The 22,686-nt window shown below is 47.2% G+C and overlaps 1 protein-coding gene across 2 annotated transcripts in view; it reads left to right on the plus strand.

The window, feature by feature from the left end:
* Window positions 1–13,149: 13,149 nt before the first annotated feature.
* Window positions 13,150–22,686, plus strand: part of LOC125465227 (protein FAM78A) — a 35,908-nt gene continuing 26,371 nt past the window's right edge. Inside the window, exons 1-2 of one of the 2 annotated variants that reach the window (XM_048558477.2) lie at window positions 13,150–13,721; window positions 14,135–14,409. In XM_048558477.2, coding sequence (XP_048414434.1) covers window positions 13,395–13,721; window positions 14,135–14,409 — 602 coding nt within the window. In that variant the 5' untranslated portion in view covers window positions 13,150–13,394. Of the gene's footprint in view, window positions 13,722–14,134; window positions 14,410–20,584; window positions 20,603–22,686 lie in introns of those variants that run through there. The other variant, XM_048558478.2, reaches the window with a different exon arrangement.

The raw sequence follows: 22,686 nt of genomic DNA on the forward strand, positions 1-22,686 counted from the left end.
GACTGAATGGATGGCCATCCAGAGAGCTAGCACAGACTGGATGGGCCAAACAGCTTCCTCCTATGCAGGAAAGATGCTCGTGTCTCTACACTGATGATGCATTCGTCATCGCAATGCCTGTTGTGGGGACTGGCCGTACTAGTTGCTGCTTTCTATCTGTGACTGCACTTCAAACAGAACTGTTGATATCAGGCTCTGTCGAGACGCCTTTAGGTTATGAAAATGCAACTTTTCCAGTTTCCAGGGTTAAAACTACAGACGATTGAGAATCTAATCTGCCTGTGCATCACGTATCAAAGTGGATAGCATTCAGAATGCAGCCTGTGTTTAAATAATTAAATGAGGATGAAAAAGAACCCTTCCCTGGTACAATCTGCAGGCTAAGTCTAGTTTACTGTCCCCCTTTCACAAATGGGGCTGTTCTCCATCCAATGTCTTTAAAGAAGACAGTAATTTGTGGGAGCCTAGACAGAATTGGTCTCTTTGCCAATCTGTTCAAGAGCACCATGTGACGTTTCCCCATCCCTGACAGGTTGCTCCATGTTGACCACCCAATGTAAGGTTAATGACTGATTCTCCGTCCACCAGCTTTCAGTCTCTGACGGACATTTTACTCACAAATCTTCCGCTATAACAGGATGCTGGTTTCACAAGCACAGCTACAATTCTGTGACACCTTTAACATCCCAAAGCACTTCACTGTTCGGGAAGGGAAACAGGGTCTGACAATTCTGAGGGGTTTTTTGAGCACATGACAAGTATGGTGGATAAAGGGATAGCAGTCTACTCCAAGAGTTTGGATTTTCCAACAAGCCTTCATTAAATTGCTCCACAAAGAGATTACTACACACAGTTAGGGCTAGAGACTGTGGGTTAATGCATTGACATGGATTGAGGACTGGCTTGTGGACAGAAGGTAGAGAATTAGGAAGGATTGGAACTCTCTCAGGTTGGTAGACTGCAACTAGCTGACTACCACAGGCTCAGAATTAGGGCCTCAGTTTCAATAATATCTGTTAATAACTCAGATGAGGAGAATGAACCTTGGTTTGCTGAGTGTACGAGGTTAGCTGAGGAATGAGGCAGAAAGGAGGGCACAGAGATATATAGAGTGGTCAGATGAGAGTGTGGGTGGAGATATTGACTGCGTCATCCTACCCTGTCCTGGACCTTTCAGTTTGAACATATGGATTTCTGGTTACTGAGTTTTGTCTCTCTCCCTTTACTCTGCAGGGTAAAGGGAGTAACTGCCCTCTGCATGGATCAGCAGCGAAAACAGAGCTTTCTCTCCACCGCACCTCTATAGGAACACAAGAACATACGTTTATGAGTAGGCCATTCAGTCCCTCGAACCTGTTCTGCCAGTCAATGAGATCATGGCTGATCTGTGGCCGAACTCCTCGTGCCTGCTTGTAGCCAATATCCCTCATACCTTCGCTTCACAAAAATGGAGCTATCACTGATTTAAAATTAATGACAGATCCAGCATCCACTGGATCATCCAAACCTCTCCCACCCTGTGTACGTGTCGAAGTGCTTCCTAACATTCTCTCCTGAACGGTCTGGCCCTCATTCTCAGGCTATGCCCTTAGTTCTAGAATCCCCAACCAGTGGAAATAGTTTAACTTTATCTACCCTGTACTTTCCTGTTCATATCTTGAAGACTTCAATTAATCACCCCCTAACCTTGTAAATTTTGGAGAAAACAGGTCTAATTTGTACAATTTCTCCTCATAAAGTAAATCCTGAAGTCCAGGTATTAGTCTGGTCAACCTACGCTATACTCCCTCTAAAGCCAATCCATGCTTCTGAAGGTGTGGTTCCCAGATCCACTCAGCGTGTTCCAAGTGGGATACCTTCATGGGTGATGTTTCCGGCACAGACAAACATTCCAATGCTATTGCTCCTCTTAGAGCCAACCGGGAATTGTGTTCTCGGAGACCATTCACTGCTCATCCTAGCCCAGTGCCTCTTCGCTATCTGTCTACCTTTCTTCTCTTCAACATTATTACTCCATTATTTATTGTCCCACACAAATGTCTCCCCTCCTCCTTCTCCCCAATTTCCTGCTGCCCCTGTTTCCCAGATCCACTCCAGCGATGGCAATAGATTGAAGAAGTTGGGACTGTTCTCCATGGAGGGAAGAAGACAGAGGGGAAATCTGATAGAGATTTTCAAAATCGTGGGCGGGCTAGACAGTACAGATAAAGATACAATCTGTTATATTGGGGTGGCACGGTGTCACAGTGGTTAGCACTGCTGTCTCACAGTGCCAGGGACCTGGGTTCAATTCCACCCTTAGGTGACTGTTTGTGGGGAGCTTGTACGTTCTCCTTGTGTCTGCATGGGTTTCTTCCACAGTCCAAAGATGTGCAGGTCAGGGTGGATTGGCCACACTAAATTGCCCATAGTGCTCAGGGATGTGTAGCTTAGGTAGATTGCGGGGGGATGGGTCTGGGTGGGATTCTCCAAGGGTCAGTGTGAACTTGTTGGGCCAAAGGGCCTGTTTCCAAGCTGTAGGGGTTCTATAAAAGAACCAGAGCCAGGGTAGGCCATCAGGCCCATTGAACCTGCTCCGCCATTCAATGAGATCATAGCTAATCTTTTCATGGACTCAGCTCCACTCACCCTCCCTCTCACCATAACCCGTAATTCCTTTACTGCTCAAAAATCTATCGACCATTTCCTTAAAAACATTCAATGAGGAAGCTTCAACTGCTTCACTGGGCAGGGAACTCCACAGATTCGAAACCCTTTGGGTGAAGAGGTTCCTCTTCGACTCTGCACTAAATCTGCTCCCTCTTATTTTGAGGCTGTGCTCCCTCGCTCTAGATCCACCTGCCAGTGGAAACATCCTCCCTGCTTCTATCTTATCGATTCCCTTCACAATTTTATATGTTTCTATAAGGTCCACCCCCTACCCCGACATCCTTCCAAATTCCAATGTGCACAGTCCCAGTCTGCTCAATCTCTCCCCATAAGCCAACCCTCTCAATTCCTGAATAAACCTGGTGAATCTCCTCAGCAGCCCACTCAAGCTGTTCCTACTCATATATAAAAAAAGCAAGAATGAAAGAGCATAGATTTTAAGTGATCTGTGAAAGAAGGAAGTGAGAAACCGAGGAACAGAGGGTAGGCTCTGGGTTGCACTGGCTGGAAATGAAGCTTAATTAAGGCATACAGCAGGGGCATTGGATGATTATTGGGATAAAGATAGTGTGCAGTGATATGGGGAGAAGGCAAGAGATTGACAGTAGGGGATAGAGCTGGCACAGGTGCAATGGGCCGAATGGCCTCCTTCTGCGCCATAATAATTCTGTAATTCACCATCTCCTTCTGTCTTAATGGTCATAATGAATGGTGGAGCAGGCTCGAAGTGCTGAATGGCCTAGTTCCTGTCCCTATTTTCTATGTTTCTATCCTTCTCAATGACTATCAGGCATGTTACCTGAGAGTGAATTTTTTTTGTCGTTTTAATAAATTGCTATTTCTTTAATGGTAAGAAATGGGACTAAAAATAAACGCAGCAAGTCTCTTTAATGCTGAGCATAGAAAATTTCCAACTTATTATCTCTGGATTCCAGGTTTATACATTTTATATCTAGCTCTTGTCCCAGGGAATTCAACCTAATTTTACAATCTTTCATTTGGTTCAAATTTAATTTGTCACAGAACCCTCGAGGGATTTCCTTGTGATCTGGGTGATGGCCTCACCGTTCTCGCTAAATGACTTTGGAAGGCGTTCAGTTGCCTCTCTGCTCAGTCGCTCACATCAGTTTGGAGTCAACTCACCTGCTCAGACAGCCTCAGTCGACACAGCAGGGCCTCCGAGGCGAACCAAGTTTTGGGCACCGTTTATCAACATAGCTGGAACATCCTCCGGTACCAGCCCAAAGATCCTGACCTGATAGAGCCAGAATGAAACCAACAAGAAAGAGAGCTTGTATTTATACAGAGGCTGTAACATAGTGAAATGTTGCGAGGACCTTCAAACAATTGTAGCAAATATAATTGGACACATTGGGAGATACTCTGAAGATGTGTTTCCATTTCTTTGCTTCCCCAACACTGTCTCCCCACAACTTTGCTGTCCCACTCACTCACTTCAGGGATGAGGTTAATGCGAAGAATGCTGACACGAAGCTGTCTCTCCGACTCTGCTTCTCCCTCTCCACGGGCTCTGCCAGGCCTGCCGCGCTTGCCCCGCTCTTTCTGTTTTATTTTAAATCTCAGATTCCCAGCATCTGCAGGACTCTGCTTTTTGGGAAATGTTGGCACAGGTGGTCAAAAGCATGGTCAAGGAAGTGAGGAGAAGGATTTAGGGAAGGGAATTCCAGAGGTTTAAGACCCAGGCTGCTGATGGATAATGGCAAGAGCGAATGTGCAAGCTGACATAAAGGAGCCAACTATCCATCACATCCAGAAACAAGAAGGGAATATTCCAAACTTTGGGAAGATGACTGGATTTGGCCTTGTTTCAAGAACTCCTGTCAGCAAGATAAATTACAGAAAAGGAACCAGAGAAAGAAATGCCGACAATCTCAGGGCTAAGGTCCAATTTCACATCCCGGAATTTCCTGGCAATGTGTGGTTGGAGATGGGGAGCTATGGTTGGTCTCATCAGCTTCTCAAGGAGTCACGGACACCCAGCCCCTAGCAGTGGAATTTCTGAGGCGGGCAATGAGCAATGGCTCTGTGGGTAGTGGTTCTGAATCAGGACGCCGTGGGTTCTAATCCTGCTCCAGAGTCAAGGGAATGCAATCCAGGCTGACTCCCTGGAACCAGGGGCCCTGCACTGTCAGAATTACCATCTTTCAGATCAGACCTTGTCTGCAGCCCTCAGCGGGGATTAGATTAGGTTAGATTAGATTAGATTAGATTCCCTACAGTGTGGAAACAGGCCCTTCGGCCCAACAAGTCCACACCTCCCCTTGAAACATCCCACCCAGACCCATGCCCCTATAATCCACACACCCCTGAACACTATGGGCAATTTAGCATGGCCGATCCACCTAGCCTGCACATCTTTGGACTGTGGGAGGAAACCGGAGCACCCGCAGGAAACCCACGCAGACACGGGGAGAACGTGCAAACTCCACACAGACAGTTACCCGAGGCTGGAATCGAACCTGGGTCCCTGGCGCCGTGAGGCTGCAGTGTTAACCACTGAGCCACCATGCCACCCCAAAGGGAGGGGCTGGAGTGTGTAGGGGGAGATAAGGAAAAATTCCCCCTTCCTTACCTGGTCTGGCCCATGTCTGATTCCAAAGCCTCAGCAATGGGATTAACTCCTAACTACCGTCTAAAATGGCTACTCAGTTTAAGGGCTAATTTTGGATGGGCAATAAACACTTGCTTTGCCAGTAACTCCACATTATAAGGTACCATGGCTGTGTTTTATTTCCAACTAATTCACGGGATGAGGGCATCACTGGCCAGGCCAGCAGTAATTACCCTGAGGGCAGTTAAGAGTCAACCACATTGCTGTGGGTCTGGAGTCACATGTAGGCCAGACCAGGTAAGGATGGCAGTCTCCTTCCTTAAAAGGCATTAGTGAACCTGATGGACCATTCCTGACAAATGACCACAGATTCATGATCATCATCAGACTCTTAATTCCATATTTCTTTCCTGAAATGAATGCAAAGCGCACCATCTGCTGTGGCAGGACTTTAACTCAGGCCCCCAGATCATTACTGGGATCTCAGGATTAATAGTCTACTGATAATACCACTGGACCGTTACCTCTCCTTAATTTGGAAGAAAGTTGCCTTGACATTAAATACGCACTCTGATTTACAGAAAGATCATGCTGGTGTATGTGTGCCATTAGTTGAATTCTTGAGGAGATAGGGCTCATCTTGGAAATCAATAACTTGGCCAATTCCTTGCAATTTTGAAAAGGATGGAACAGATAATGGAGGAAATCCTAATGACCATATTCCAGTTGATGAGATAACAAAGTGTGGAGCTGGATGAACACAGCAGGCCAAGCAGCATCTTAGGAGCTCAAAAGCTGACCCGAAGGGTCTAGGCCCGAAACGTCAGCTTTTGTGCTCCTGAGATGCTGCTTGGCCTGCTGTGTTCATCCAGCCTCACATTTTATTGTCATAAAACACCAGGTTATTGCCCAACAGGTATATTGGAAATCACAAGCTTTCGGAGCGCTGCTAGAAATTTGTGATTCCAAATAAACCTGTTAGATTCTAACCTGGTGTCATTTGATTTCTGACTAGGAAGGAAGGGCCCCAGAGCTCTGGAAAATGGCTGATGGAACACGCTGGTTTAGGAAAGGAGGGAGGCAGAAGACAGGAAACTACAGGCCAGTTAGCCTCACCTTGGCCGTTGGTAAGGTTTTAGAGTCGATTATTGGGGATGAGATTGCGGAGTACCTGGAAATGCCTGGTAAAACAAGGCCAAATCAGGACAACTTCGTCATGGAGAGGCCACCCCTGACAAATCTGTTAGAATTCTTAGACTTCTAAGCTCCTCTGTCTTACAGTCTCAAGACTTTAGGCAATGGGTTGGGGTGTTTGGGTGGGTGTACAAATTACTATGAGCTAGGGCGTAGGAGAAAGAAGTAACAGATGAGGAAGCCTTTATTTAAATGTGATGGAGTAACCTTGCTCCCAGCCCCATGTGGATGATCTGAGTTCTGACTTGGAAAGCCTCAGGAAAGAAATGTTGACCTCAGAGAAGACAGTTCCTCAAGAATGTCACCAAAATATAAAGGAATACCTGTCCAGTGAACAGAAACTCGATTTGGACTCCCTGCAGGTTCAAATGGTTGAAGCGGTTAACAAAATGAACACGAATCACTCAGAATTGAAATGCCTTGTTTTTCAACAAATTAACCCAAATTCATTGTCAGGCCTTAAAGTCCCTTTCGCAGGACTCATGTTTTGATTTAAGTACTTTTGCTTTTCAAGTTGGAAGTCCGTCGAAGGATGTGCCAACAATCGATGTTCGCGGTCAGTGGGAAACAGATCTCATCAACTGGAGAGATAATGGGAACTGTGGATGCTGGAGAATCCCAGATAACAAAGTGTGAGGCTGGATGAACACAGCAGGCCAAGCAGCATCTCAGGAGCACAAAAGCTGACGTTTCGGGCCTAGACCCTTCATCAGAGAGGGGGATGGGGAGAGGGAACTGGAATAAATAGGGAGAGAGTGGGAGGCGGACCGAAGATGGAGAGTAAATGACTTTTGGTTTTGTCTATCCCAATTCAGTTCTAGCACCTCCACACCAGTGATTCCTCAGAACACCAGTAATGTCTCTACAATCTCCTCAGCTATCTTCTTCAGAACCCTAGGCTGTGGTCATGAGAATTATCCACCTTCAGACCTCTCAGCTTCCCTTACACCTTCTCCTTAGCCATGGCCACGACATTCGCCCCTGCCCCCTGACTCTCCTGAAGTTCTGGTATGCTGCTGGTGTTTTCCACCATGAAGACTGATACAAACCAGCTAAGCAGTTCCTCGGAGACAGCAGGGACGACAGATGCTGGAGTGAGAGACAAGACAGTGTGGAGCTGGAGGAACACAGCGGGTCAGGCGGTGTCAGGGGAGCAGGAAAGCTGACATTTCGGGTCAGGACCCTTCTTCAGAAATGGGGGAGGGGGAAGGGAGCTCAGAAGTAAATAGAGAGAGAAGGGGTGGGGCTGGGGAAGGTAGGTGAGTGCAGGTCGGCAGTGGTGGGGATTGGTCAGTGAGGTGGCACGAGTGGGTAGGTGGGAGAGAAGATGGGCAGTTTGTGTCAGGTCAAGGGGGTGGGAGGGAGGATGGGTGGGGCTGGGGAATAGTAGGGGGGATGGTAATAGGTTGGATGCAGGTAGGGGGTAGTGGGGATTGGTCGGGGGAAGGGTAGTGCAGTTCCTACAGCTTTCCTTTGTTCCCTAGTGCTACTTCTCCAGCCTGATTTTCCAGCGGTGTGTTTGATCCTGCCTCACCCCTAGTTTTACATTGCATTTATAGCATAGACACAGGCCATTCACCTCAACTGGTTTGTGCTAGTGTTTCTGTTCCACGTACTCTTCACCCCTCCACTCTTCTTCATCCAACAAGAATATGCCCCTCCATTCCTTCCTGCCTCATACGTTATTTAGTTTCCTGTTGACTCTATCCACACTATTGCCTGTGGGAGCTAGTTCCACACTCTCACCACTCTCTGGGTAAAGCCACTTCATGTGAATTTTCTTGTTGCATTTACTGGTGACCTTCATGGACTTATGGTCTTCCCCACAATAGAGAACATCTCCAGTCTATTTACTCTACTGAACCCCATCATAAACCTAAGAAATTCTATAAGGCCCATCCTTCAGGTTATCTTTCTCAGATCATAGAAACCCTACAGTGTGGAAGCAGGCCATTTGGCCCATCGAAGTCTGCACTAACCCTGAAAAGAGCATTCCACCCAGATCCAAACCCCATCCTATCCCTCTAACCTCGCATTTACAGCATAGACACAGGCTATTCACCCAAACCTGCACATCTTTGTACTGTACCCATAGAGACATGGGGAGAATGTGCAAACTGTACACAGATAATTGCATGAGGGTAAAATTCAAGCCTGGGTCCTGTGAGGCAGCAGTGCTAAACACTGGGCTACCATGCCACCCTCTTAAGATTAGATATCCAGCTGTTCACGCTTTCCTGACTACCATAACCTCTCAATTCTGGGATTATCCTTCTCAATCCTTTTTGCATCTCCTCCAGTGCCTCAAATGTTTTTGTCTTGTAAAATGGAGACCAGAAATGATTTTCGCTCTCTGAGTGTGGTCTAAACAAGATTGTTTAACATCACTTTGCTTTTTAATTTTAACCCTTCTGAAATGAATTCCAGTTTTATTGTTTTTCTTTTCATTATGGCCTCGTGCGTTTCGTGATCAAAGGATACTGGCTCCCGCTGTTTGCTCACAAAGGTGGAGGGCACATTACTATAGCAAGCTAGCTAGTATGCTGAATAAAACTGCACTTTCCAAAAATGTCCCCTTTCATGAAATATATTTGTCTAAATTAGCACTAAAGTTCTGCAAGCTATCCCAACAGACATGATTAAACAGGAAATGATTATTTGTTAACAAAGTAGAATATTCACTTTAGTCAGTTCCACTTTCATCAGTCTCTGAACATGAATTGCATACACAGGCTTTAAATGGCGCAGACTTCCTAATGGTACGTGTGCGCACAGTTTGTATCTGCTCATTCCTAGGGTAGCAACGTTCCTGCTGTGCAGGGTGTTCCGTGGCAAGTGTTGCTGCCATGGTAACTGTTGTTGCTGATTCCCTTCCGTTGCTAGGGAATGGTGGACCTCTGTCACTGATGGTTGTTCTGTACTCTGCAGTTGGTAAGATCACATCCTCCTGATCAGCTGCCTGTACTTTCTCTCGATGTGCACAGACATCTGTTTCTGTAACATTATCTATGACCATTCACATGTGATTGAGGTGACGAGTGTCCAAGGCAAGTCCCCAGTTGCAAGGTGAGGTGACTCACATTAAGAGCTGTTGAATGTTTGTACTCTGACACCTCATTCCTTAAGGACACTCTACTTCTTTTGTGCAGAATGCCATCTCTGCCTATCTTGTCATGTCTGTTTGCCCCACACTCTCTTATAACAACAGTTATGTCGTTGATACTTCCAGGCCGTCATTTCGTCAGTGCTTCCTGCAGTTTTATGAATGTGAAATTTGGTTTGATGTTGTTTCATTTTGGTGTTGTAACACCATCTGTTGCTACTTCTGACTTCATGTTTATTTTTGCTATTGGAAGAATCATTTGGGGGTAACGTGACACTAGTCTTCAGACTGGACTACTTTCCCAGTTCTCTACTCTAGGATTTCCTCGTACAATGTGGGTCTGGATGTGTTCAATTTCTTTGAGATCTTTGAGACAATTTTCCCAATTTAGCCTTTCCATTTGACTGAGGATAGAGTGAAGACGGCGTGATGATCAGACAGAGTATGGTTTGGAATTTCACAATCCTTAATGAAGAGCTCAATTTCTTGACCATGGTTTGAGGATCATTGTTGAAGTGTGCTACAAACCCATTGGGAGTCATTCCTGTCATCTGGTGCAACTGCCAGTGGTCAGATAGTCATCGAGGGTGACATGGCACCCTGTGAGAGTGAAGAGATCTACTTCCAGGCTCTGTCCAGGATGTCATGCAGCTTAAACACCCCCTAACCTGCAGAGCTCAGTACCCATTACAAACACTGCGCTGGCTGATGTGGTAAATAATCTCATTGCTCATTTTTACTAATGAAGCACCTTCTCTCATCTTCTTCAGATTAAACTCATTTCTTGGTGGACAGTCTTCATCATCTGGCAGCATCTGTGAAGGCAAAAACAGAGTTAACGCTTCAGGTCGCGTGACTAGTTCTGAGGAAGGGTCATCAGACCTGAAACGTTAACTCTGTTTTTCTCCTTCACAGATGCTGCCAGACCTGCTGAGCTTTTCCAGCAACTTCTGTTTTTGTTCCTGATTTACAGCATCCCCAGTTCTTTCAGTTTTTATTTAGGCTTGATCATTTCTTTTCCTGCCTTTTTCCTTACGGAGGCTCTATTTTGTTTGTGCAGAATGCCATTTCTGGCGATCTTGTCATGTCTGTTTGCCCCACGCTCTCTTATAACAACAGCTGTGTCCTTGATACTTTCAGACCATCATTTCATCATTGCTTCCTGTAGTTCTTACAGCATTGCATCCTGCTGCTGAGTTTCCTTGATCAGAGCAACATTTTTGTCTTCCAGATTCAACATTTCTCTGGGCTGATAACTTCCAGACCATGTCAAAACTGTTGCTTCCCACAGAATCTGGAATGTGTCAGAGTCTGCCTTAGACTCCCGTATTTCCTTTATAAGGAGAGGCTGCACTCAGCATCATGTTGGCAATACATATCTGCTTCCCTTGATCATATTTCACATCCAGATGAAATCTCTGCAAATACAGGAACATTCTTTGTAGATGTTTTGGAGCAGATAAAGCTGGTTTGAGGAAAGGGTTTTGAAGTGGCTTGCGGTTGGATTCCACAAAATTATGGACATGTTTTCCTTTCTTATAAGCAATGTCCTCCACTATATAACATCCTGACCTCTAGACTCGATTTTCTGCTGACATTTTTGGAAACGTTTTTTTTTCCCCAATATGTTGTTTTTGGTTGATATGGGTAATCTCTTAGCATAATGTTAAAGCTATGTCCACTCTGTGACTATTACTGTTAACCTCAGAGCTTCTGCATGTTAACTTTCTTGAGAAAAAGGTTTCTCCTCTCTCAGCAGATGTGCTCTCACAGCAGGATCCTTTACACTAGGACAATTCTATCTCCGATGACATCATCATTCAGTTCTCAAAGCTCACAAGATTCGCCTAAATGTATCAGTGTGGCCATGTACTGATCAATAACCGCCTCTTCAAATCTGATTGTTGAATATTGTTCATATATGTGACGTTAAGATGGGGTTCAAAGTGTATTCTTAAAATTGTCAAAATCTCTCCTGCGCTGCTTTTCTGTTCCTCAGCGAGATCTAATACCCCTGCTTCTTTCCCCAGGTTGGATACATCAATTGCAAATCTTATAGTTTGGGTTTTACTAAATAAAATTCTGTTACTCATTCATATTTAGTGCATTCTTCAGCAAATGGAGAAAATTGCAACTCTAGCTCATATCTCCTTCCATTTCCACAGCAGCAGGGAATGGGAAATGCATCAGAGATAATAGGAACTGCAGATGCTGGAGAATCCGACATAACAAGGTGTAGAACTGGATGGACACAGCAGGCCAAGCAGCATCATAGGAGCAGGAAAGCTGACGCTTTGGGCCTAGACTGTTCATCAGAAATAGGGAAGGGGAAGAGGGTTCTGAAATGCATAGTCATTTTAACACAGCCAGTAATCTGAAGTTGCAGACTCGTTCTATTTATTCCTTCCTTGCTGTTTCTTTCAGTAGCTAACTCTCTTACAGCTCAGAAAAATCCACCAAGTTTCAGGTGCACCATGTTCTAAATGAGATGTGCTTATTGGATGCCACGGGCTACACACAAAGGCACATACGGCAGAAATTATGTAACTCCAGTCAGCCAGTACATTAAGCAGCATCGTATTTCCCCAACCATCATGAACATGTGTCACTGTTTCTAATGATTTATATATCAATACTCCTGGATTAGTTTACCCCTGTACCCTATTTGGACTCACATTTCTCAAGAAGGAAGTATTCACCTTTTTCATATCATGAACACGCTCACCTTCAAGCTCATTTGCTGAATCAGATCCAAGGTAGAAAATCCCATTACAATGATTGCTGGTTTTGCTAAATAGTTGCAAAGGACATTTATCAATGTTATGCAGTGGGTCCCTGCCGAGTGTCGATAATAACAGAAATCTCTCAAGAAGTGTATAAGTATTTAAAGAGAGTGTTCAGATCAAAGGAGGGTCCCTGGGGAATATCTGTATTGACATGGGGTCCTTACAGGGAGTCCTTGGGGAGTATCTGTATTGACATGGGGTCCCTGGGGAATATCTGTATTAACAGAGGGTCTTTACAGGGGATCTCCCGGAGTATCTGCATTTACAGGGAGTCCCGGGGAAGTGTCTGTATATACAGGAGGTTCCTGGGGAGTATCGGTATGTACAGGAGGTTCCTGGGGAGTATCGGTATGTACAGGAGGTTCCTGGGGAGTTTCTGTATTTATAGGGAGTCCCGGGGAGTGTCTGTATATACAGGAGGACCCTGGGAAGTTTCTGTATTTACAGGGGGTTTCTGGGGAGTGTATGTATTTACATGTTCATATCAACAGGGGTCCCTGGGGAGAGACTGTATGTACAGGAGGTCCCTGGGGAGAGTGGATACTAACGGACAGGGGGGCAGTGGTGGTATTCCTGGGGACTGGGTGGGGAATGAGCTGGTGCAGTTCAGAGAGCAATTGAAATAAGAAAGTGGAGAAGCAACCTGCCGAGAAATGTACCTGCCAATGGTCAATGGTCTGGCGCTGAGGAGGAGGGGGAGCTGGTGACAGAGACTAGGGATGAGCAGGACCCGGGAAGCTAATCAAAACTACATCCCCCACAACACCCGAAGATGACAAACACCCGGAAATGGCGATGAGCAGCTCTATGCAGTGATAGGGCAGAGGTTCAGTGTCTAAGCCCCTCCAAAGAGGGGGAGAGAGTGACAGGGACAGTCCCGGAGGGAGAAAGAGAGAGTTGTGGAAAGCAGGAAGGGGACGGGGCTGGACATTGATGTATCTGCAATGAAGTGGGCTGCATTGGAAACTGTCCTCAGCTCGGTTGGAGCTCAGGGACTTTTATGTTTGTGTGTGTGTGCGCAACACTGTGTGCTGTTAACGGGCTAATAATGTGAAGGATTGTGAACGTCAGTGTCGAGCTGGCTGTGCTCATGACTATAGCAGCCGCAGCCGGCAGCCGCAGAGGGAGCTCACAGAGAGAGAGAGAGAGAGGGACAGAGGGAGAGGGGACATCCTGCAAGCTGCTCCTCACACTGACCAGAGAGAATTCTCCTGCCATTTCTCTCCCTCCTCACTCCCAGCTGTTTTATTTTACTTTTTTTTTAATCCTTGCGTTCTCCCCCCGCCCCAGTACTTCCCCTGGGACATGGCCCGGGACCATGCTCGGGGCAGACGTGGCTCCAGGAAGGCAGCTTCAGAGAGCAGGGCTCATTGATTCAATCCTCAGTAGCAGGGAGCGTCTCCCATTCATTCTCAAGGTGGGAGTTCCCTCCTGTCCAACTTCCGGCCCCTTTGCTCTGGGCTGCAGTTAGCAGAAGTCCGGGGGTGGGGGGTCGTTGTTCACACACACACAGACACACACACACACACACAGAGACACACACACACACACTGACAGAGACAGAGACACACACACAGAGACACACACACACAGACACACACACAGAGACACACACACAGAGAGACACACACACACTGACAGATAGAGACAGAGACAGTCACAAACACACAGAGACACACACACAGTGACAGATAGAGACACAGTCACAGACACACAATGACAGGCACAGGCAGAGAGAGGGGATGAGTGAGCTAGGCTGAGCTCAGCTCCTCAATGTTCCGCCCTGGAAGCTGCATGTTGCTGATATTTCTCTGGCTCTATCTGCCCCAGTTTGCTGCTGCTATGGGCTGTATTAACAGCCTGGTCTGTAAACCCCGGGTCTGCCGTGAATCCATCTGCCTCAAGGAACTCTCCGCCACCATCGACGACACCCCCACGGTCATTGACGAGAGCTCGGACATTGTGCTCCGGTACCGGACCCCGTATTTCCGAGCGACCGCCCGGGTCTGCGTGCCGCCCATCCTCCGGGCCGAGACCTGGGTGGTCGGCTGGATCCAAGCCTGTAATTACATGGAGTTTTACAACACGTACGGGGAGCTGGGCATGTGAGTATGTGAGAGGCACCCCTCTGTGTGTGTGTGTGTGTGTGTGTGTGTGTGTGGGCAAGAGCTGGCACAAGCGGATCTGGGCATGGCCAGGCACCTACCTGTATCTGTCAGTGTGTCAGGGTCAGTGGGTGTGTCAGGGATCTGTCAGTGAGTGAGGGATTTGTCAGTGTGTGAGGGTCAATGAGTGTGTGAGGGATCTGTCAGTGTGTGAGGGTCAATGAGTGTGTGAGGGATCTGTCAGTGTGACAGGGTAGTGAGTGTGTGAGGGATCTGTCAGTGTGACAAGGATCCGTCACTGTAAGGGTCAGTTAATGTGTGAGGGTTCTGTGGGTGTGAGGGATCTGTCAGTGTGACAGGGATCTGTCAGCGTGTCAGGGTCAGTGTGTCTGTGAGGGATCTGTCAGTGTGTTAGGGTCAGTGATTGTGTGAGGGATCTGTCAGTGTATGAGGGATCTGTCAGTGTGTCAGGGTCAGTGAGCATGTCAGGGATCTGTCAGTGTGTCAGGGTCAGTGAGCGTGTCAGGGATCTGTCAGTGTGTCAGTGAGTGTGCCAGGGATCTGTCAGTGTGACAGGGCCAGTGAGGGTGTGAGGGAACTGTCAGTGTGACAGGGCCAGTGAGGGTGTGAGGGAACTGTCAGTGTGACAAGCATCTATTAGTGTGTCAGGGATGTGTCAGTAATTCAGAGATGTGTTATGGTCAGTGATTGTGCCAGGGATCTGTCAGTGTGTCAGGACCAGTGGGTGTGACAGGGATCTGTCAGTGTGTCAGGGCCAGTGAGTGTGACAGGGATCTGTCAGTGTGTGAGGGATCTGTCAGTGTGTCAGGGTCAGTGAGTGTGTGAGGGATTTGTCAGTGTGTGAGGGTCAATGAGTGTGTGAGGGATCTGTCAGTGTGATAGGGATCTGTCAGTGTGACAGGGTAGTGAGTGTGTGAGGGATCTGTCAGTGTGACAAGGGTCAGTTAGTGTGTGAGGGATCTGTAAGTGTGTCGGGGTCAGTGAGGGTGTGAGGGATCTGTCAGTGTGACAGGGATCTGTCAGCGTGTCAGGGTCAGTGTGTCTGTGAGGGATCTGTCAGTGTGTCAAGGATCTGTCACTGTGTTAAGGTCAGTGATTGTGAGAGGGATCTGTCAGTGTGTGAGGAATCTGTCAGTGTGTCAGGGTCAGTGAGCATGTCAGGGATCTGTCAATGTGTCAGGGTCAGTGAGCGTGTCAGGGATCTGTCAGTGTGTCAGGGCCAGTGAGTGTGACAGGGATCTGTCAGTGTGTCAGTGTCAGTGAGTGTGACAGGGATCTGTCAGTGTGTCAGGGTCAGTGAGGGAACTGTCAGTGTGACAAGCATCTATTAGTGTGTCAGGGATGTGTCAGTAATTCAGAGATGTGTTATGGTCAGTGATTGTGTCAGGGATCTGTCAGTGTGTCAGGGCCAGGAGTGTGACAGGGATCTGTCAGTGTGACAGGGATCTGTCAGTGTGACAGGGATCTGTCAGTGTGTGAGGGATCTGTCAGTGTGACAGGGATCTGTCAGTGTGACAGGGTAGTGAGTGTGTGAGGGATCTGTCAGTCTGACAGGGATCCGTCAGTGTGTCAGGGTCAGTGTGTCTGTGAGGGATCTGTCAGTGTGTCTGTCAAGGATCTGTCAGTGTGTGAGGGATCAGTCAGTGTGTTAAGGTCAGTGATTGTGTGAGGGATCTGTCAGTGAGTGAGGGATCTGTCAGTGTGTCAGGGATCTGTCAGTGTCAGTGAGTGTGACAGGGATCTGTCAGTGACCAGGCCAGTGAGGGTGTGAGGGAACTGTCAGTGTGAGAAGGATCTATTAGTGTATCAGGGATCTGTCAGTAATTCAGAGATGTGTTATGGTCAGTGATTGTGTCGGGGATCTGTCAGTGTGTCGGGGTCAGTGAGTGTGACAGGGATCTGTCAGTGTGTCAGGGTCATTGAGTGTTTGAGCGATCTGTCAGTGTGACAGGGATCTGTCAGCGTGGCAGGGTCAGTCAGTGTGTGAGGGATCTGTCAGTGTGTCAAGGATCTGTCAGTGTGTTTGACAGTGTCAGTGAGTGTGTCAGGATCAGTCAATTAGTTTGAGGCTGAGAGTGTGTCTGTCAGTGAGTGGTAGACTGTGTGTGTGTGTGTGTATGTGAATGTTAGACTCTGTAAAGTGTATGTTAGACTGTGTGTCTGTGTTAAGACTCTGTATGTGTGTGTGTGTGTTTGTGTGTCTGTGTTAAGACTCTGTGTGTGTGTGCATGTGTGTGCGTGTGTGTGAGTGTGTGTGTGAGTGTGCGTGTTAGGATTTATCAGTATGTGTCTAAGGGTAGAGTGCATGTATGTGAGCGATAGAGAGTTTGTGTGTGTACATGATGGTGAGTGTATTTGTGTGTGATGGTGTGAGATACTGAGTAAGATTGTGTTGGTCTGTAAGTGTGTGAATGAGGATGAGCAATAGTGCATGTGCGCTTGTGAGCGAATGTGTGAATAAGTCTGTGTGTGTCTGAGTCAGTGGGAGAGTATGTGTTTGTGAATTAGAGTGTGAGTATGAGTGTGTGAGGGAGTGTACATATGTATTTGAGTGTGTGTGCCCGTGTGCGTGTATTTGTGTGAGAATGAGTGTACGTCAAGCACAGAAATTGCAGGAGAAACTCAGCAGGTCTAGCAGCACCTGGGCGGGGGGGAGGAGAGAGAAACAGGGTTAATGTTTCATGTCCAGTGACCCTTCTTCTGAACTCTGGACTCAAAACATTAACTCTGTTTCTCCCCATCCCGTCCAATTCTGTTTGTTTCAGATCTCCAGCACCCGCAGTCCTCTGTTTGATTTTAGTGAGTTTGAGTTTGAGTGTGTGTTTGTGTGAGTGAGGTACAGCAAGTGAAATTGAGTGTTTGTGTGACTGTGTGTGTGTGCACGTGCTCATGTGGGAGGCACTGTGTGTGATTTTGTCTGTGATCGTGTGTATATGTGTCATTATGTGTGAAAGAAGGATTGTGTGTATGTGTGAGCGTGAGAAGGGTTGTGTGTACGTGGGTGTGCATGTGTGTGTGAGAGAAGGGTTGTGTACGTGAGTGTGTGTGTGTGTGTGTGTGAGAAGGGTTGTGTATGTGAGTGTGTGTGTGTGTGTGTGAGTGTGAGAGAAGGGTTGTGTGCACGTGGGTGTGCATCTGTGTGTGAGAGAAGGGTTGTGTACGTGAGTGTGCGTGTGTGAGAAGGGTTGTGTGCACGTGGGTGTGCATGTGTGCGTGTGAGGATTTTGTGTAAGTGTGTGTGTGAGAGGACTGTGTGGGTGTGCATGTGTATGTGTGTGAGGATTTCGTGTAAGTTTGTGTGTGAGAAGGACTGTGTGGGTGTGCATGTGTATGTGTGTGAGGATTTTGTGTAAGTTTGTGTGTGAGAAGGACTGTGTGGGTGTGCATGTGTATGTGTGTGAGGATTTTGTGTAAGTTTGTGTGTGTGTGTGAGAGAGAGAAGGACTGTGTGTGTGTGCATGTGTGTGTCAGAATGAGAGGGAGGAACAGGAGGAGCAGGGAGCTCAGTTAGGGATGGGCACGGGTGACCAGACTGTGTTATGAAATGCCAGCAGTTGTGTGCCCTCCCCTCACTGTGAGCTAGGCATTAAAGGGTGAAGTTTAACAACACTTCAATGAAATGTACCTCGCTGCTCAGGCACAATGCCAGGCCCCTTCGCGGCCGGTGTGCTCGAACCTGCGACCTACACGGTCTCTTCCCTCTGAGCCTGGATGGTGCTGAGCTGACAGGATGGGTCTGGTATCCCTCAGGCTATACAACAGCTGGGATAGCATGAAGGGTCATACACTTATCAGACCATAGGGCTGCTCACTGGGAGAGAGGGAGAGAGCCAGGACAGGGGACAGACAGGGGGTGGAGGGCTGGGGGAGAGCGAGAGAGGGGAAGGCGAGAGACAGGAGAGAGGGAAGAAGAGAGGCAGTAGGGAGAGAGACAGAGAGGGAGAGGGGTGTGCAGGAGAGAGAGAGACAGGGAGGGAAGGAAAGAGAGAAACTAAGGGAGGGAGGGAGAGAGAGAGACAAAGGAAGGGAGAGAGGTGGAGGGAAGGAGAGAGAGAGAGAGAAAGAGAGAAGCAGAGGGAGGAAAAGGAGAGAGGGAGGGAGAGAGAGACAGCAGACTGGTGATGGTTTAACCTGAGGGTGTAAAGGAGATTTGGAATGTGTCCAATTTCATTGCTATCTTCAACCTTGTATCAACCCAGTTTTCTGTCCATTGGCTTGTGTTGCTGTTACTCTGAGGGATTTATCAGCACATTAAGGTGTCATTCATGAAAGTTTCAGGCAAATCTCAAATCCTGCTCCAGCTTAATGATCACATATATTACCTTAAACAGAACCTGACAGCTGTTAGAATATATATCGTGTCTTTTTTTACTGCATTATACATTTAGCCTTTTAGAACATAGAACATAGAACAGTACAGCACAGAACAGGCCCTTCAGCCCACAATGTTGTGCCGACCATTGATCGGCATCATGTATGCACCCTCAAATTTCTGTGACCATATGCATGTCCAGCAGTCTCTTAAATGACCCCAATGACCTTGCTTCCACAACTGCTGCTGGCAACGCATTCCTTGCTCTCACAACTCTCTGTGTGAAGAACCCGCCTCTGACATCCCCTCTATACTTTCCACCAACCAGCTTAAAACTATGACCTCTCGTGCTAGCCATTTCTGCCCTGGGAAATAGTCTCTGGCTATCAACTCTATCTATGCCTCTCATTATCTTGTATACCTCAATTAGGTCCCCTCTCCTCCTCTTCTTCTCCAATGAAAAGAGTCTGAGCTCAGTCAACCTCTCTTCATAAGATAAGCCCTCCAGTCCAGGCAGCATCCTGGTAAACCTCCTCTGAACCCTCTCCAAAGCATCCACATCTTTCCTATAATAGGGCGACCAGAACTGGACGCAGTATTCCAAGTGCGGTCTGACCAAAGTTTTATAGAGCTGCAACAAGATCTCACGACTCTTAAACTCAATCCCCCTGTTAATGAAAGCCAAAACACCATATGCTTTCTTAACAACCCTGTCTACTTGGGTGGCCATTTTAAGGGATCTATGGATCTGCACACCGAGATCCCTCTGTTCCTCCACACTGCCAAGAATCCTATCCTTAATCCTGTACTCAGCTTTCAAATTCGACCTTCCAAAATGCATCACCTCGCATTTATCCAGGTTGAACTCCATCTGCCACCCCTCAGCCCATCTCTGCATCCTGTCAATGTCCCACTGCAGCCTACAACAGCCCTCTATACTGTCAACGACACCTCCGACCTTTGTGTCATCTGCAAACTTGCTGACCCATCCTTCAATCCCCTCATCCAAGTCATTAGTAAAAATTACAAACAGTAGAGGCCCAAGGACAGAGCCCTGTGGAACCCCACTCACCACTGACTTCCAGGCAGAATATTTTCCTTCTACTACCACTCGCTGTCTTCTGTTGGCCAGCCAATTCTGTATCCAAGCAGCTAAGTTCCCCTGTATCCCATTCCTCCTGACCTTCTGAATGAGTAATATGTAACATATTAAATGTGGTCAGGCACAAACTTTGAGTAATCTGTTAGAATCTCAATCACAATAGTCTCCCGGTATCCCAAAGTTACAGTCAATCCCGGAATAACCAGTATGATATATACACCACAGTCTTGTGGAAGTACATGATGTTATGATGGACTTACAGCTGGAAAGCAAGCCGTTTGGCCCATCTATGGTATAGACAAGCCTCCGAACAGCAGCATATCCTTCTATACTGCTCATACTCGTGCCTGCCTTTCTGGTTTCACCTTGTATACAAGTCTGTAGTATTTACCTCAAGCACTTCCTGTGGCAGTGAGCTACACTTTCTGGGCTAAAGATGCAATTGGATTAGATTAGATTCCCTACAGTGTGGAAACAGGCCCTTCGGTCCAACAAGTCCACACCGACCCTTGAAGCATTCCACCCAGAGCCATCCCCCTATAACCCACACACCCCTGAACACTATGGGCAATTTAGCACGGCTGATCCACCTAGCCTGCACATCTTTGGACTGTGGGAGGAAACCCACGCAGACACAGGGAGAATGTGCAAACTCCACACAGACAGTCGCCCGAGAGTGGAATCGAACCCAGGTCCCTGGTGCTGTGAGGTTGCAGTGCTGACCACTGAGCCACCGTGCCGCCCTGGGGTTAATTGGGGTCAGTGGAGAGAGAGTTTTACATTCAGTTTAAAAGAATAGAAGGCGTTTTACTTTTGCTTCAAAAGAGGAGAGAGGGTTTACTCTGTGTATTAGTTAGGATCTTATATTTCTGACTCTGAGTTCTGGTGTCCCCTGTAAGTGGATGCAATGTTTTATGTTCTGACCTTAGTCATGAAGCTATGCTGTAGTACCTTATCAAACACCTTTTGGGCACCAAATACATTACTCCGACAACCATACCCTTATCACCAGCTCCTTTTGCTTTGTCAAATAATTCATGAAATTGTGATAAATTCAGTCATAATCCGGTCCCTGTATGGCTAGTGGATATAGAAGGGTCTGGTTTAAGAGCTATGGTTTGAATTAGATCATTAACAGCCATTTCTGCTTTTATAATTGAGAATATCTTTCCCCCGTGGTACATATGGGCTGGTACAGCTGATATTTCCCAGGGTGCTGTGCCAGGCTAACAGTGCTACAGAAAAACCAAGCCAGCACAGACATTCATCTCCAGAGGGCTAGCAATGGAATAGGAGTGATATTAAATTGCACGGGCCCTTGATTAAATGGCACTTGGAGTTGAGAATCCATATTACAGAAAAGGCTATTAGAGCTAGACAGAGTCAAAGGGTGAAACCGGCAGGCACAAACTTTGAGTAATCTGTTAGAATCTCAATCACAATAGTCTCCCGGTATCCCAAAGTTACAGTCAATCCCGGAATAACCAGTATATTCGTCCTTCTGTCCAATTCGTCCATGCTGACCAGGGTTCCGAATGGAGAACTGAACTTCACAGAATCACAGAAAGTCTTATTGTGCAGAAGGAAGCCATTCAGTGCTGTGACGAGGATTATTACTTCCTGCCAATTGCCTTTTTCTCAAACCCTTCCTTGTATGTTATTTTTATCTAAGCATCTTTCCAATGACTGTCCTGTATGCCTCAACTAAACCGGCCTTCACCACATATCCAGGCAGTGCATTCCCATCCCCCAACTGCTTGCTGAGTGAAAATGTTTTTCCTCGCATTGCCCTCACTTCATTTGCAGATTGTTTGAAATCACTGCCCTCTTGTTCTTGGTCCTTTTTACAAACAGGCCCAGTTGCTTCCTATGGGTGGCTCAGTGGTTAGCTCTGCTGCCTCCCGACGCCAGGGACCCGGGTTCGATCTCACCCTCAGGTGACTGTGCGGAGTTTGCACATTCTCCCCGTGTCTGCGTGGGTTTCCTCCGGGTGCTCCGGTTTCCTCCTACAGTCCAAAGATGTTCAGGCTCGGGTGGATTGGCCGTGCTAAATTGCCCGTAGTGTTCAGGGGTGTGTGGGTTAGCCAGGGGATAGGGTGAGGAGATGCTGTTTGGAGGGTCAGTACAAACCCAATGGGCTGTTTTCACACTGAAGGCATTCTATGATTCTATCAACTCTGTCCGGCCCTCTCATGATTTTGAAAACCAATGAAATTTCCTCTCACCCACTTTCTCTCTGAAACAAACAGTCCCAAATTACTTCTCCACTGTCTCCAACGTGTTCACATCTTTCCGATAATGTGGGGCCCATAGCCGTACACAGTGCTCCAGCTGAGGGCTAACAAGTGCCCTGTACAAACCCAGCATCACCTGTGGCCCTTTGAATAAAGCCGACAACACTGTAGACATGCTCTCTCCACCTGACCATCCCCTTCAGTGATCTGTGCACATGTAAGCCCAGCTTCATCTGTTCCTGCACCCCCTTAAGCATTGCACCCTGTTATAATGTCTTCTGCTGACAAAGTGCATCAGCTGACACTTCTCTCCATTCATCTGCTCTGTGCCCACCCCCTCCACCAACGTGTATCTCTGTGGAGTTAGAAATGTCAACGCAGCAGCAAAAGTGTTAGGTTCAGCCAATAACCATCCAGGCTGTGATAACAAAGTGTGAGGCTGGATGAACACAGCAGGACAAGCAGCATCTCAGGAGCACAAAAGCTGACGTTTCGGGCCTAGGCGCTTCATCAGAGAGGCTGATGAAAGGTCTAGGCCCGAAACGTCAGCTTTTGTGCTCCTGAGATGCTGCTTGGCCTGCTGTGTTCATCCAGCCTCACACTTTGTT

Source organism: Stegostoma tigrinum, chromosome 29, assembly GCF_030684315.1.
Source record: "Stegostoma tigrinum isolate sSteTig4 chromosome 29, sSteTig4.hap1, whole genome shotgun sequence".
Lineage (NCBI taxonomy): Eukaryota > Metazoa > Chordata > Chondrichthyes > Orectolobiformes > Stegostomatidae > Stegostoma > Stegostoma tigrinum.